Source organism: Zootoca vivipara, chromosome 4 (assembly GCF_965207765.1).
Source record: "Zootoca vivipara chromosome 4, rZooViv2.hap1.1, whole genome shotgun sequence".
Classification (NCBI taxonomy): domain Eukaryota; kingdom Metazoa; phylum Chordata; class Lepidosauria; order Squamata; family Lacertidae; genus Zootoca; species Zootoca vivipara.
The window spans coordinates 91,433,991-91,450,041 of NC_142587.1; the positions used below are offsets into that span (position 1 = coordinate 91,433,991).

A 16,051-nucleotide genomic window follows, 5' to 3' on the forward strand; every position below is an offset into this window, starting at 1 on the left:
TATGCCAGTGTGTATATATAAGCAATGGGACAATATGGATCACAGGCTGCCGGCTGCCAACTTCCATCCCCTACCAAAAGCCATGCCTATTTGGCCCTGCACAGATATAGATGAAAAAGGAGGAAAAGCTACGTATTATACCTGGCCTGCCCTACCATGATCTTGACAAACGGGGGATGGAGTCCGGGGTCTGAGGGCAGGAATTTTGGCGGGGCTGGCTTCTTGCTCTGTCTTCGGGGCTTCGTGAATGGGCGTTGTTGTCGGTCCTTGCCTGGAGAACACAAAAACATGGCCAGCAGGAGTTTTATGCATGCCAAACACAGGACTGTGTCTCTGGAGAAGACGAGAGTGTCTGTCCTGTCTCCCGCCTTGACAGTGGGGTCGGAAGTTGGACGAACTTAACTTGAATGTGGCTCAATCCCAAGCAAACTCGGGGGCATTGAGTAAGGATTTTGGCTCCCATTGTGCTAACACGCTGCCCTCACTATCCTTAGAGGGATCTGCTCATTTTAGGAGCTTTGGACTGTGCCAGACGGAGGGGGGGGCTCCCTTTAAGTCCCAACAGGATTATAATCACCCGTTCCATTATACATACAGTGGTACCTTGGGTTGCAGACGCTTCAGGTTACAGACGCTTCAGATTACAGACTCCGCTAACCCAGAAATAGTACCTCAGGTTAAGAACTTTTCTTCAAGATGAGAACAGAAATCGTACGGCGGCGGCAGCAGCAGCGGGAGGCCCCATTAGCTAAAGTGGTACCTCAGGTTAAGAACAGTTTCAGGTTAAGAACGGACTTCCAGAATGAATTAAGTTCTTAACCTGAGGTACCACTGTAATGGCAGTACCCCCGAGTGGGGTGAGCTGTTGAGGTGGAACTTAAGGTCACCTCTGGAAGGGGAATATTGCATAGCCAAGAATCATGGGAATGTGAGCGTGGGGAATAGCATCCGCAAATGGACTTTTGCACGGGTCCAAGACTGTGCCACTTGTGAACCGATCAGTTGTGCTAGATATCAGGACAAGTGGAACAGCACAGCAGTTAGGCTCCCTAACAACACATGGATCAAATGTACCCCTAACAGACCCACAGGTGCAAGCATCATCTATCTTGACCTGCCAATCCCACAATTCCAGGGGAGCTGCAAAGTCTCGAGGGAGAAGCCTCAGGTTCACCTGAAGCAAGTGTCATGGGTTTGTTTGTTTTTAGGGCATATTCTGAAGCAAGGAACTTGTTTGCCACCTTTGATATGCCCAGCCTGAGTTCTCAAAGGTCCTGAGAGCATTCTTAGGACTTGCTGGGATTCTGCAAGGATTGGATACCAGAAATGAGGGGGAAAGCAAAACCCCTTTACAACACATTAACCAAAAATGGTTACCGGGTTGAAAATGGACTATAGAAATGAAGAAGAAGAAAAAGCCTTTGAAGAGCGAAGAAGAAGAAGAAGAAGAAGAAGAAGAAGAAGAAGAAGAAGAAGAAGAAGAAGAAGAAGAAGAAGAAGAAGAAGAAGAAGAAGAAGAGGAGGAGGAGGAGGAGGAGGAGGAGGAGGAGGAGGAGGAGGAGAAGGAGGAGGAGGAGGAGGAGGAGGAGGAGTTTGGATTTGATACCCCGCTTTATCACTACCCGAAGGAGTCTCAAAGCGGCTAACATTCTCCTTTCCCTTCCTCTCCCACAACAAACACTCTGTGAGGTGAGTGGGGCTGAGAGACTTCAAAGAAGTGTGACTAGCCCAAGGTCACCCAGCAGCTGCATGTGGAGGAATCATAGAATCATAGAGTTGGAAGAGACCACAAGGGCCATCCAGTCCAACCCCCTGCCAAGCAGGAAACACCATCAAAGCAGGAGTGGAGACACGAACCGGGTTCCCCAGATTACGAGTCTACCCCTCTTAACCACTACACCACACTGACATCCCTAGCTGAACCATCAGCGTTGGCACTGCCCAGTCCCTTCAAGAGCAGTCTATGCCTGGGACCTCCTTCCCCTGAAGAGAAGGGTAGGATCACAACAGCAGGCGTGCTAAACACCATTATCTAAATAAACAGAATGCAAAGCGGGCAAGTTGAAATTCTATCGGCCTCCTCATCTTTGGTGCCATCTGTTGTGTGCAACATTATAATCAGCTTCCCTTGCGAAGAAGATGCCTCTATGTTAACCCACAAATAATGGAAGAGGTCTCTGGTTTATCTCCTCCAATTTCCCTCGGCCCTGAACAAAGGATCTCTTCCAGTTAAGGACAAAAGTTCTCCTACATCTTTAATTGCTGGCTAATCCATTTTTCAGTGGCTTCAGAGAGCAACTGTTGGCCTCTCACACAATGCCTCAGACGAGCCCTTAAAACATTTTAAAAGCCTTTCAGCGCAAAGGACTTTGACCTTGTCGAAACCAAAACAGTGTCTTGTCATCAAGAGGAAGGATAGAATTTGTCCCCGGTTGAGAAAGAAGATCCTGAGTCTCTTCCAATTATACTATGTTGTTCAGCTGCACAATAGCTGCTGCAGAGAGCATATGGGGAGGGAAGAGCAAAGTCAGGAGAAAACCAGAGCAGACTATGGTTGCATTGAGAGGGTGAACTGCACCCCACAGAACATCTTGCACAATATGGAAGGTTTTTGTGACTTGGTGAGGAGATGCAAACTCCTCGTCTGAATCAACAATAGCAGTAGACTGAATCCCTGTGGGCCAAACTAGATAGGAGTGCAAATGGGGCTCCAACCCTGCATTTCTGTATTTTGGAGACTGATGCGGGGAGGGAAGCACTTGTAGGCTGAAATCACTGGGCAGGAGGCAGCTGCTTAACCCTTTCTGCATCTCTCAATTCTCTCCTGCAAATGAAACCCTGGCAGCTAAACAAAAAGCAACCAAGGTGCAGAATCATAAACGGTCCCAGCAATATAAATGGGGCGGATTTGCAGGGGAGAACCAGTGGGCGTTGCAGGGTTTAAGAACCCGTTCCAGTTCAAACTTTGCCACCAAATCCCAGTTCTGGAGGCAGATTGCTTTGAGCCAACTTTCTGACTCGATTGTATATTAAAATTGCTAGAGATTCCACGGACTCCACTGCCACTCTTCTTTAAAAAAGGTATTGCAACCTGCATATCCATGCATGGCAGGGAGAGGGAGAGGGCAAGGGCAAAACATTTGAAGACACTGTCCATTTGAGCTGGGCCACTATCTCAGACAGAAAACCAAACAAACATCTCTTGACCCTGAAGATTCTCTTATTTAAAGTGCACAGGAAAATGAAGAGATGGGACAATTCCAGCCAAACATTCAGGCCACCCTGAATGTTGAAATCTTACAGCAGGCTTTCCCTACCTGCTCTCCAGGTATTTTTGGCTACAACTCCCATCAGTGCCAGCCAGGATGGCCATGAGTCCCTGGAAATGGAGCTGCAGTTCAACAACATCTGGAGGGCACACAGTTGTGGCAGTTGTGATACAGGCAGGGATTCCATCAATGGGGTTTCCGAAAAGAATTACACATCACTTGGGAAGATAGGCGAATGAATGCCAGTGTACCGGAAGAAGCAAAGATCCCCAGTGTTGAAGTAATGACTCTTCAACATCAACTTTGTTGGACTGGTCATGTTGTGCCTGATGATCACCTTCCAAAGCAACTACTCTACTCCGAACTTAACAATGGAAAGCATAATGCTGGTGGTCAACAAAAGAGGTTCAAAGACTCTCTCAAGGCAAATCTTAAAAAATGTACAGTAGTATAAACACCGACAACTGGGAAACACTGGCCTGCAAGCGCTCCAATTGGAGAACAGCCTTTACCAAAGGGTGTCATGGGCTTTGAAGATGCTTGAACTCAGGATGAAAGGGAGAAACGCGCTAAGAGGAAGGCACGCTTGGCAAACCCATGATCAACTCCAGCCCAGAAACACCATGATCAACTCCAGCCCAGAAACCTATGTCCCCACTGTGGAAGGACGTGTGGATCCAGAACTGGCCTCCACAGTCACCTACGGATGTACTGTTAAAGCTGTGTTTATGGAAGACAATCTTACTTGGCTACGTAAAGCTCCCACAAACAGTAAACAGGGGAGCAATCCTGTTTCAGGTCCTGGGGGGGGGGGGGAAAACCACATGATAAAATGCTGGACTAGGTCCTGGGAGGTAAAAGGTAAAGGGACCCCTGACCATTAGGTCCAGTCGTGACAGACTCTGGGGTTGCGCACTCATCTCGCATTATTGGCCGAGGGAGCCGGCGTATAGCTTCCAGGTCACGTGGCCAGCATGACAAAGCCGCTTCTGGCAAACCAGAGCAGCACATGGAAACGCCGTTTACCTTCCCGCTGTAGCAGTTCCTATTTATCTACTTGCATTTTGACGTGCTTTCGAAGTGCTAGGTTGGCAGGAGCTGGGACCGAGCAACGGGAGCTCACCCCGTCACAGGGATTTGAACCGCCGACCTTCTGATCAGCAAGCCCTAGGCTCAGTGGTTTAACCACAGCGCCACCTGGGTCCCTTACTTGGCTACGAGTGATCACCAAAGAAGAAAGAAGACAGGCAGGGAAGAGCAAGTGCAAGAACTGACAACCTGGGCCCATATGGCCAATATGTCCTAGTTGTTTCCCCCAAAGCCTTGCTCTCTAAAGCCTGGGGCACTAGAGAGATGCAACCAATCAGAGCAAGCCAAAGGGGTAGATTGACAAGTGGTCCGAGTCCATCCTAGGCAGCTTCTTACCTTCACAGGACCAGAGAGTATGAAACCTCCCTGCTCTACCTTCAGAATCAAGATCTTACCTTTGCGGAGGCAGCTTGGGCTTCAAGTTCTTCTCGTACTCTTCGGTCAAACAGACCCCTGAGACTTTGGCCGGAGAAATCAGCTGGCGAGACAGAAGGCGCTTGGGCGAGAGATTTTCTACAGGAAGGAGAGAAAGCAGAAGGTTGCGTAAGAATTCCACAGAGTGAACGGAAGCAGCTTGTGAAAAATTAGCTGTGAAAAGTGCACATTGGGGGGGGGGAGAGAAGAGATTAAGGGAATGCACCATTCTATCGCAATCATGTGAAAACCCTGCTCAACCATGGGTGAAAAATGCAAACATGCACACACATAGGACAAGCATCGTGTGCAGTTTTACTTTCCCCGCAAATGTCCCGTTTAAAAACCAACCAAGTTCTGTAAGCTCTTCGGTTTATCTTGCTTACTGGTAAATAAAATTTGAAGAAGGGGGGGGGAAACCTAAGGGGAACATATTTTCTCTCTCGACAAGGGAGGAGATTCGGTTGCAGAACGACGTTTGTTGGAGCATCTGACAACAAGGGGAGGCAGGGGGACGTAGACACATCTTTGCCCTTCTGTAGTGACTGCCGCTGTAAAGTATTTTTGAAAGCTGCCTCAAAAACTTTGGTTAGTAGGCGGGGTATAAATATTCCTGGAGAAATAGATAAATAGAGGGGAATGGCATCGTCTCCCCGCAGCCCTGCAAGATGTCAAAATTTCCAGAGCTTTCCCATCTCTGCTTGAGGTCATGTCTGAGATATGCTACCCAGCCTGTTTCCAGGACAATTTTGGACATGTCCTGGTGTGGTGCAGGAGGACAGCTGCTGTAAAGACATATCCTTGCTACCCAGGAAATAAATGAAAATAAAACGGCTTACGAAAGCGAAAGCTCTTGCCCAACCTTTTTTGCTGTTTTCTTTCTCTGCCTGCCCCTTTTCCTTCCTGGTCTTCTCACCTTCTTCGGGGATGGTTCCCATCTCAACCTTACGGTGGCTGTGAGGGTGAAGACAGGGGGAACCAATCAAAACAAATGGCTTTGGGTGCCCTCTTCCACACACCCAAAAGGGGAATTGTGGGGAATTTATCATGGACTTGTAGAGCTGGAAGGGGCCCAAGAGACCTTCTAGTCCAAACCCCTGCAAAACAGGAACAGTAACGAAAGACTCCCCAGCAGGTGGCTATTCAAGATCTGCTTAAAGGAGAGTCCACCACCTCTGGGTGAGATTTAAGGTGGTGGCACCCACCAGAGGGCCCTTTGCCAAGGGCTACCTCAAACCTGGAAGCATCCCTGATACAAAGAGATGGGCTAAGGCTGAAGGGGACAGAGTTAAAAGGTTCTCAAGCAACAGGTCTGGGGCCCTCACCTGAGACTCTGGAGAGCTGCTGCCAGCCAGAGCAGACAATATTGAGCTAGATGGTCCAATAGTTTAGCAATGTATGTGGAACTAAGCAAGCGGTAGGGTAGCGGACTTAGTAACACAGAAGGAAGATGCAGATTGGAATAATGGAATTGTAGAGTGGAAAGGGACCCCCAGCGGTCATCTAGTCCAACCCCCTTCAATGCAGGAATCTCAAGTGCCCCGTCCAATTTGAAACCATACCAGACCCTGCTTAGCTTTGCAAATGTGCTAGCAGATTGTCCTGTTCTAACCATTCATCCTATGTTATAAATCGTTCTAGTCGCTACCTCCCTTGCATTCATGTACCTGTGGTTTATTTTGTTTTAGTTCCTATTCTATGTCTGCATCTGTTCGGCATTCGTCAAATCTGCTCTAATTGAAAAGTAAAATGATACAGCCCAAGGCAGCCGGAGGGGCTTGCAATCATTATTCACCCTACAATTATTCAACTGCAATTCTCAGAAAACTGGTATTCAGAGGAATAACGTTTCTGGTGGCAGAGGCAGAACACAGCTATCATCGCTTGCAGCAACTCTTCCCCAGAAGCCAGATCATCTAGTAGTCTGGCGGCAGTGGCAGCAGCAGAATTTTGAACTACTTGCAATTTCCATCCCATCTCAAAAAGATCAAAACTGTTTCACAGTCACCTTAGGAGAGAGACAGGTGAAATCTACGTGCGGATCAGGTGAGTCTACCCACCTTGGAAACAAAACCACGTTACCGGTGCATGAATGTGGAAGGGTGGCTTCTTTGGCTGACAACACCGAGTCCCCTGTGCCCGGCCTCTATAACGAAAAAAAGGGGGTGGTGGTTAATTTTATTATTATTATTTCCTAAGATTTATACACTGCTTGACTGTAAAAGAAAAACAAGGAAACTCAAAGAGAATAAAACAAAACGATTGTCAGTAAAAGAGCAGAAAGCAACTTTTAAAAACCTTTTTGAAAATTAAATCGGCAAAACTAAAAACAGGTTAGAACGCACATCAACATTCGGCTCATCTGGGTAGCCTTGTCTAAACAAAAATGTTTTTAGCGGGTGCTGGAAAACAGGCAGGGAGTTCTGACGTCTAGGTGCTGCTACACTAAAAGATTGATTTCTTACAAATGTGGAACAGGTATTGTGTGGTACCTGTAGCAGGGCCAGTTCCACAGATCAAAGCACTCAGGTGAGCACATTTGGGGCAAGATGATCTTGCAAGTAAACTGGTCCCAAGTTGTTAAGGGCTTTGTATACTAATAGCAACACCTTGAATTTGGCTTGGTGGCAAATTGGCAACCAGTGTAGACCTCTGAGCACAGGTGTCCTATGCTGGCAAGGCCTCGTTCCTATCAGCAATTATGCTGCAGCATCCTACCCTGTCTGTAGCTTCTGGATCAAGTGGAAGGGAAGCCCCCACATAGAGCACATTGCAGTCATCGAGTCTTGAAGGAACCATGAGCAGCACATCTTTAAACTATGGAACCTGATCCCACAGAAGGTGGTGATGGCCACCAAATTGGACAGCTTTCGAGGAGGATTAGACAAATTTATGGAGGGAGGGTTTTCAATGGCTCCTAGCCCTGATGGCTGGGCTGTGCTTCCACAGTCGGAGGCAGCAATGCTTCTGAATACCAGCTGCTGGAAACTACAGGAAGGCAGAGGGCTCTGGTGCTCGGATCCTGCCTGCAGATTACCCAGGGGATTACCCAGTTGGCCACTGTGAGAACTGGATGCTGGACTAGATGGGCCATTGGCCTGATCCACCAGGCTCTCTTTATGTTCTTAGGAGGAACGGGTGACTTGTCTCACTTTCAGGCCGAGGGAGCCGGTGTTTGTCCACAGACAGTTTTCTGGGTTGTGTGGCCAGCATGACTAAACCGCTTCTGGCGCAACAGAACACTGTGACAGAAACCAGAGCGCACAGAAACACCGTTCACCTTCCTGCGGCAGCAGTACCTATTTATCTGTTTGCACTGGTGTGCTTTCGAACTGCTAGGTTGGCAGGAGTTGGGACAGAGCAATGGGAGCTCACTCCTTTGTGGGGTTTCAAACCGCCGACCTTCCGATCGGCAAGCCCAAGAGGCTCAGTGGTTTAGACCACAGCACTACTCTCGCCCCCTTGCGTTATCAGCACCACGCTCTAAACAATGAAACTGCCTCAAATGCAATAATTATTTATTATTACGACAGGTGAAATATGAGACTGGAACGACGTCCAGGCCCAGAAGGAAACGATGACCAACGTACGTTTGTAAGCGCCTTCAGGAGATTCCCACTCCCATCCATGGCGCGAAGGAAGTCTTTGTAAAACTTCATTTTCACCCTGTTGTCCCGGATCACCAGGACACCGATCCCTTTGAAGGTGAACTCAACCGTCTGCTTGGTGGCGATGGACCGCGAGAAAGACAGCAGTGTCTCTCGGACACATCCTTCCACGGTCTCCCTGTTGAAAGGGCCCTCCAGGGATAACACTATGAAATTTAGCGGAACAATTGGGATATCACCTAGGGGAGGGCAGCAGGAAAAGAATCAGTGAAAAGAGAAATCATCTGAACAGGAAGCAAGATTATGTCCATCCTAAGGGCCATTTGCCAGTGGTGGGCGGGGCAACAGGCAAAAGTAGGCGGAGCAACAAATGTAAATGTTACCTTTGTACAAGAGGCTAGTTTTTTATATATACCTCTCTATCCTCCGTTCAGACAAGCGAGAGGCACTCTACCCAGGAAAAGACACTCAAAGTGTGAAACAAGGGCCAGTGAGGAGACTGTGGGGCCTGGGGATAGTTCTGAGGGCCAAACAGAAAGGCCTGAAGGACTACATTTGAACCCCCAATTCTGCAATGAGTATGAGTAAAATGTTAGAGCACTAATAGCTTGTTCACACATTTCTCTCAGTCAAAATCTTTTTTTCTCCCTCATCTTGGACCATTGGTGGAGAAGAGAGATGTGGCCCCCAGGCCTCTCCACCTGGCCCTTTTGATTCATAGATCATGCCCCCTTCACAGGCCACACCTCTCACTGGCCTTCCTGAAGTACCTTTCCCTTGCTGGAATGTGTCCCTGAACCGCAATGGCGGTGCCTCTTCCTTACCTGAAACATAAAGCCCAATATTTTTGCAGCCTACTGTACAAAGGTAAGAGTCATACCTCTTACCATCTCCACTTTTGCCCCTGGCACCAATCACCACTGGTATATGCTGACCCTTCACTCTACTCTCCCCATCCCATATCAAAAATCTAATTGTAAAACTGCTCTGGGTACTGTGCTCACCTGTGTTGGTGATGGTACTAGTGCTAGCCAATAGGTGCTCACCACAACCAGCTTTTCCCTGGCTCAGACCATGAACTATGAAATACAACTGTCCTGTGTTCCTAGGGCAAAAACTAGTTTCTGCTTCCCATTCTTTCCACAACTCTGCTGGCATCCTCAGCGCTGCTGCATTTTCGCTCCATAATATTATGTGTTATGTTGGTTGCACACCTCAAAATGTACACTGCACACATGGGCATGGAGGAAAGCACACACCGCAACCCCATTTCTTACCGGGAGTGTGTATTTTGGTAAACTTCAGCCCATGGATCTGCGCAAGTTTCTCAGACAGAAGGAACACAGGCCGCTGTATGAGGATGTATTTGTTATTACCGACTTCAAGCTTCTGTCTCAAGAAGGAGAATGTCCCCAACCCTGGTATTAAGACACCCTGAAAAAAGAAGGCACAGCTGAACTACTGTAATGGTTTAGAACATGAGCTATGAACTGGACGTCCCCAGTTCAAATCTTAGATTGGATCAAACATTAGGCAAGCCATACCCCACACCCACAAATTTGGAAGAAGACCTTATCTGATTGGGAGACCTGCTTAGCATTCAGAAGGTTATTGGTTCAATCCTGGGCATTTCTAGGTAGGGCTGGCAACTTCGAGAGTAGTTGCGAGACAGTGTAGATAGCGCTGAGAACTAGATGGGTTCACCTTATAGGATTGTTGGAAGGGCTCTGGACATGAAAGCCCAATTTGCACCATCAAATCACAATATGCATGGGCTTTGTACACCTGACTGCAACCCTTCTGCTCCTCCACTTGCAAGAGTATTAACCATAACTTCCCATTAGGTGAGAACCAGGAAACTATGGTTAGCGGCTTCCAAACAAGCCAGGATATGAAGCCATGTTTTCGAGTGCGTTTCTGAACCCAACAAGATTGAAAGCCATTTGTTCAGTTCTGGCACCTCTCAGATGGCCGCCATTGCTCTTCTAAGAGAATGAGGGAGGTACTCTTTGTGACTTCCCACGCCTCTTTTCCCAGAAAATAGCACTGCCTCCAACAGGGATTCACCTTCTGCGAGCATGTTCACACCAAACATCAGCAAAAAAGGAGAATTTATCTGCACGCACTCTGCCTGCTTTGACCAGAATGCAGAAATGCACAAATCATTCAAAACAAGCATTTAAGCAAAAGAACAAACAGGAAGTCCCACCTTATTCATGGAAAGTTGCTTTTCAACGAATTCCGAAACAGTGCCCCAAATACCGAGGATATCTGAAATGCAAAGAAATACAGAGTTATCCTGCGTCTTGTTGTTGTTTTAATCATTTTTATTGGGTGTTTCTTCCCTCTTATAACAATATCTGCAATCATCACATTACATTCAAATTTCGATTTCCCCCTTCCCTACTGACTTCCCTCAACTTCCACCCCTGGTTTATTACATCTCATATTACAATCTGCTATTTGTATATACTTCCATATTGTCATACTATTATAGTTCTTGCTGTTTATAAATAAAATTGCAAATGTTTATTTAAATCCTGCCAATGACTCTTAAGTTTTTTTGTTGTTTCTGCAAGTATGATGTAAAGGGTTCCCATTTTTTTTCAAAGTCACTATTATCTTTTTCATGTAATCTGTTGTCTGGGCACCACAGTTCAAGAAGGAAACTGACAAGCTGGAACGTGTCCAGAGGAGGGCAACCAAAATGGTCAAAGGCCTGGAAACGATGCCTTATGAGGAACGGCTTAGGGAGCTGGGTATGTTTAGCTTGGAGAAGAGAAGGTTAAGGGGTGATATGATAGCCATGTTCAAATATATAAAAGGATGTCATATAGAGGAGGGAGAAAGATTGTTTTCTGCTGCTCCAGAGAAGCGGACACGGAGCAATGGATTCAAACTACCAGAAAGAAGATTCCACCTAAACATTAGGAAGAACTTCCTGACAGTAAGAGCTGTTCGGCAGTGGAATTTGCTACCAAGGAGTGTGGTGGAGTCTCCTCCTTTGGAGGTCTTTAAGCAGAGGCTTGACAGCCACCTGTCAGGGATGTTTTGATGGTGTTTCCTGCTTGGCAGGGGGTTGGACTGGATGGCCCTTGTAGTCTCTTCCAACTCTATGATTCTGTGATTCAATGATTCTATGGTCTGTTAACTTTGCCAACTCTGCATAGTTCATCAGTTTCTTTTGCCATTGTTCCTTTGATGATATTTCTCCAGTCTTCCAGTTCTGTGCTATCAAAATTCTTGCTGCTGTCATCGCATACATAAACAATGTTCATTTTTCTTTCAGTAATTGTCCCAAAATTCCTATCATCAAAGCTTCTGGTTGTTGTTGTTGTTGTTTTTTGTAAAGGTCATTTTAAACATTTTTTTCAATTCATTATATATCATTTCCCAAAAGATTTGGACATTCCTACACTCTTACCACATATGATAAAAGGTACCTTCCCCTATCCTGCGTCGTGTTAATGCCCTTGTCCCATAAAGGGAAAGCAAAGGAAGGAAGAAACCACAGGCTATTAGGCATTTGCATCTGGAATAGCCAACGTGGTGCCCTCAAGGGATGTTTGGCCTATAAGTCCCATCACTCCTTACTGTAGTGGCTCCTCACTTTTCCAGACAGTGAGAAGCCATTTCCACTTCCCTTTTCCAACTAATATTAGACTGATATGTCAGCAATAGAACAGAACACTGTGTTACCTCAACAACTCTCTTGCCTTGAATGGAGTCAGCAATTTTGCAGTGGAATACTTTACATGCAGTGCTGCAAAAGGCCCTTACTGAGATTTTGCAAACCATGTTATAGGCAACTGAATTCAGGGCACTACATCAATGTCGAGGGCCCACTCCCTATATGTCATTTCAGTCGGGGTAAATGTATAGAAGGCAGTCAGAGATTTTATTTTCTTGGACTCCATGATCACTGCAGATGGTGACAACAGTCATGAAATTAAAAGACGCCTGATTCTTGGGAGAAAAGCAATGACAAAGCTAGACAGCATCTTAAAGCAGAGACATCACCTTGCCGACAAAGGTCCGTATAGTTAAAAAGCTATGGTTTCCCCAGTAATGATGTATGGAAGTGAGAAGGCCATAAAGAAGGCTGATCGCCGAAGAATTTATGCTTTTGAATTATGTTGCTGGAGGAGACTCTTGAGAGTCCCTTGGACTGCAAGAAGATCAAACCTATCCATTCTTAAGGAAATCAGCCCTGAGTGCTCACTGGAAGGACAGATCCTGAAGCTGAGGCTCCAATACCTTGGCCACCTAATGAGAAGAGAAGACTCCCTGGAAAAGACCTTGATGTTGGGAAAGATGGAGGGCACAAGAAGAAGGGGATGACAGAGGATGAGATGGTTGGACAGTGTTCTTGAAGCTACAAACATGAGTGTGACCAAACTGCGGGAGGCAGTGGAAGACACGAGTGCCTGGCGTGCTCTGGTCCATGGGGTCACGAAGAGTCGGACATGACTAAACGACTAAACAAGAAAATGTATAGGGGAACAGTACAAAGCTGTCGGATGACACCTGGAAACCAATGTGGGCCAAGGGATGGGGCCAGACCCACACATAAACATGCCTGCTCAATACATACACAAGCTGCACACACACCATTCATTTAAAGCGCATTAATTCCCCCCAAGGAATCCTGAGAACTGTAGTTTGTTAAGGTTTGTTTAGCATGCAAAAGGTCTCAGGTTCAATCCCCAGCATCTCCACCTAGCACTGGGCGAGTTCCCTTCCTTGAAACCCTGGTGAGCTGCTGCGAGTCAGTGCATGCAATACTGAGCTAGATGGGTCAGTGGTCTAACTCAGCATAAAGCAGCTTCCTGTCTTCCTAGCTAAATTCAATTATTATGGGGAAATTATTATTATTATGTTGTGAAGCGGGGGGGGGGAGGCGGGTAATATAAGGACATAGCATTAAATGGAGTCAAACAATTGGTCCCTCTAGCTTAGTACTGTTTACAGGGTAGACTGGCTGGCAGCCATTCTGCAGGGTTTCAGGCAGGAGACATTTCCAGCCCCCGGGGATTGAATCTGGAGATTGAATCTGGTAGACCTGTAAAGGGGATTATTGGGAAATAATCCATAATGAATTGAAAAAAAATGTTTAAAGGTACTTCCCCCCCCAAAAAAAAAACAGAGTCCTTTTTGTTGGGGATAATATGATGGAAATTCCCAGATGTCAAGAAAGGTTACTTATGTATGCTACAACTGTGCCCCGCATTTTGTTAACCCAAAAATGGAAAATGAGCGAGGTCCCAACTAAAGAATGGCAACTTAAACTGATGGAATATGCGCAGCTAAACATAAAAGAACAAGAAGAACATGCATTTAGAGAAGATTGGAAAATGTCTTTTGAATATATGGGGGGGGAATTGTGTACACTTGAAAACACTGGCAGCATTAAGATAAGTTCAACATAAATTTTGATGGATGCAATGATGGAATACTGAATGGTTCAGTTTATATAAAATATGTAGGGATACTTTGGCCACCTCATGAGAAGAGAAGAATCCTTGGAAAAGACCCTGATGTTGGAAAAGATTGAGGGCACAAGGAGAAGGGGACGACAGAGGACGAGATGGTTGGACAGTGTTCTTGAAGCTACCAACATGAGTTTGACCAAACTGCGGGAGGCAGTGCAAGACAGGGGTGCCTGGCGTGCTATGGTCCATGGGGTCACGAAGAGTCGGACACGACTAAACAACAACAACAACAACAACATGTATGGTATGCAAAATGAACCATGGATATAGATGTTTTAAGGATATTTAAATGAGTATTCAAAATTGTAAAAGAGAAAATGTGTGTGTGTCTATACACACACACACACACACACACACACATTCATTCATAAAAGCAATTTGCACTGTGCAGCATATTAGCCTTGTGGTTCACTCTGAAGGCTGAACTGTAAAAACCCAGTGGAGAAACAGCTTACCTTCTGTAGTGAGCTTGGGAAGTGTAAGGAAGACGTTCCTCCCGCCCTCCAAAATCGTGGCATGGATGGTGTCCAGCATTTTCGAATCCTCTTTCCCACCTTTCTGCCTTTACCAAAGGAGGAGAGAGAGAGAGAAAGACCAAGCAGAAAGCCAGGTAGACTGGGCTGGTTTTTGGAGGTTTTCCTTGGGTGTGGGGGCGGCGGCCGTCACATAGCTCCTTCTCACTCCCTTTTATGCGCCTCCAGCCTTCAAAGCGCTGCCCATTTCCCCTCCTCTCCCGCTTTCCACCTCCGCATCAGTGCAGAAGCAAACCGATTTCTTGAGAGCGCGGAGGCGATGGCAGAAAAGGGGAAATTCGCCTGGGCGCACAGCGGCGCCTCCACAATGCAAGATGGAGGGGGCGGGGCCATGAATGGGAGGGGCGGGGCCGTCGCTAGGACGCGGGTTCCGCTCCCGGTTGCTAAGGGAGACGTCACAATAAAGGCTCTCCGCCCCGGGCGAGAGCAGCAAATTAGGCACCAGGTCCTTGCAAGCTATAATGGTGCAACAAAATTACTGGTTGTTTTAGTACGGCACTATCTATTTTATTTTATTTTACTTTATATTATCATAAAACTCACACCGCTTGATGGTTTTTAAAAAGAAAAAGAAAAACACTCATAGTGGTTTACAGAAATATAAAAATTAAATGGAGAAAAATTCACGACCAGGGTTTTAAAACATGCAAAAGTTAAACTAAAAGTTAAACTGATTAAAATTTCCTCAACTTTCTAAGCACCTGGGTAGGCAAGAATGTTTTTAGCAGGTGCTGAAAAGAGTACACAGGAGGTGCTTTGCTTGATCTCAATAGGCAGAGTTCCAAAGACTTCTTGGAATTACATTTTCCAGATGTTGCAGTAGGATAACTTTTGTGTAGATTTAAAAACAATAAGTATTAGATGCTCACATAGACTAAAATTGGTTCGCAATGTAATCTCATGTCTATTATATTAGCCTTTTTGGCTTGCTCAGTGCCACTGGTTTCTTCTTTCCAGTCATATCCATGTACTATGAATGGTGTGTATTTGTATTTTAAGTACATTTTTAATAGATTGGATCAGTTGTTAAGGTTTAATATTTATATGAAAATAATGCTCAAAGCAGCTTAAAAATATTTTGATTTTACAAATGAAATGCATGTTTAAAATGAAAGCAAAAAGAATCCATTGTTGCCAAGTTCATTCCAGAGTAACAGACTTGGCAGTTCTTACTGAATTAACCTCTGCTGGTGCAAGGTATGGATGCTTTTGAGTAACAGTGTATTGCATCTATGGAAAAAACTTTGTTATTAATCTGTATTCCTCAGATGTCCATAATGCTACATCAGTATAAATAGGGTCACTTTAAAAATAAAACATGCTTGACTATCTTTATTCACCCGTTTATGTTTCCTCTATGAAGTTGGAATGTCTGAAGTGGTAATAACGCGATATTTGTTTCTTTTTAAAAACACTTTATGGAAAATATTTGTTTTTCCTAGCAGTGTACATACTGGAGAAGGTAAAGAGAAAAACGCAAAATGAACCAGACCACTGCATTGCTTTAGAAAGGCAAGAGAAACAAATTACGCCCAGTTTGAAATCCTACATCAGAAATCACATCCTAACATTATAAATAATATAAACCTGCCTTGCGGCTGATGGTTATTTAATAAGGAAATATAGAAAAGGCATCAACAGCAATT

General features: G+C 45.7%; 1 protein-coding gene across 1 annotated transcript in view; it reads right to left on the reverse strand.

The window, feature by feature from the left end:
* The window catches only part of CCDC81 (coiled-coil domain containing 81), a 31,117-nt gene extending 16,246 nt beyond the window's left edge, over positions 1-14,871 (reverse strand). The window contains exons 1-8 of the mRNA XM_035115908.3: positions 14,328-14,871; positions 10,590-10,651; positions 9,658-9,814; positions 8,363-8,619; positions 6,833-6,918; positions 5,635-5,726; positions 4,754-4,871; positions 142-271 (exon numbers count right to left, since the gene is read on the reverse strand). Of these exons, the coding sequence (XP_034971799.3) occupies positions 142-271; positions 4,754-4,871; positions 5,635-5,726; positions 6,833-6,918; positions 8,363-8,619; positions 9,658-9,814; positions 10,590-10,651; positions 14,328-14,406 (981 nt within the window). The 5' untranslated portion in view covers positions 14,407-14,871. The remainder of the gene's footprint in view (positions 1-141; positions 272-4,753; positions 4,872-5,634; positions 5,727-6,832; positions 6,919-8,362; positions 8,620-9,657; positions 9,815-10,589; positions 10,652-14,327) is intronic.
* Positions 14,872-16,051: the final 1,180 nt, after the last annotated feature.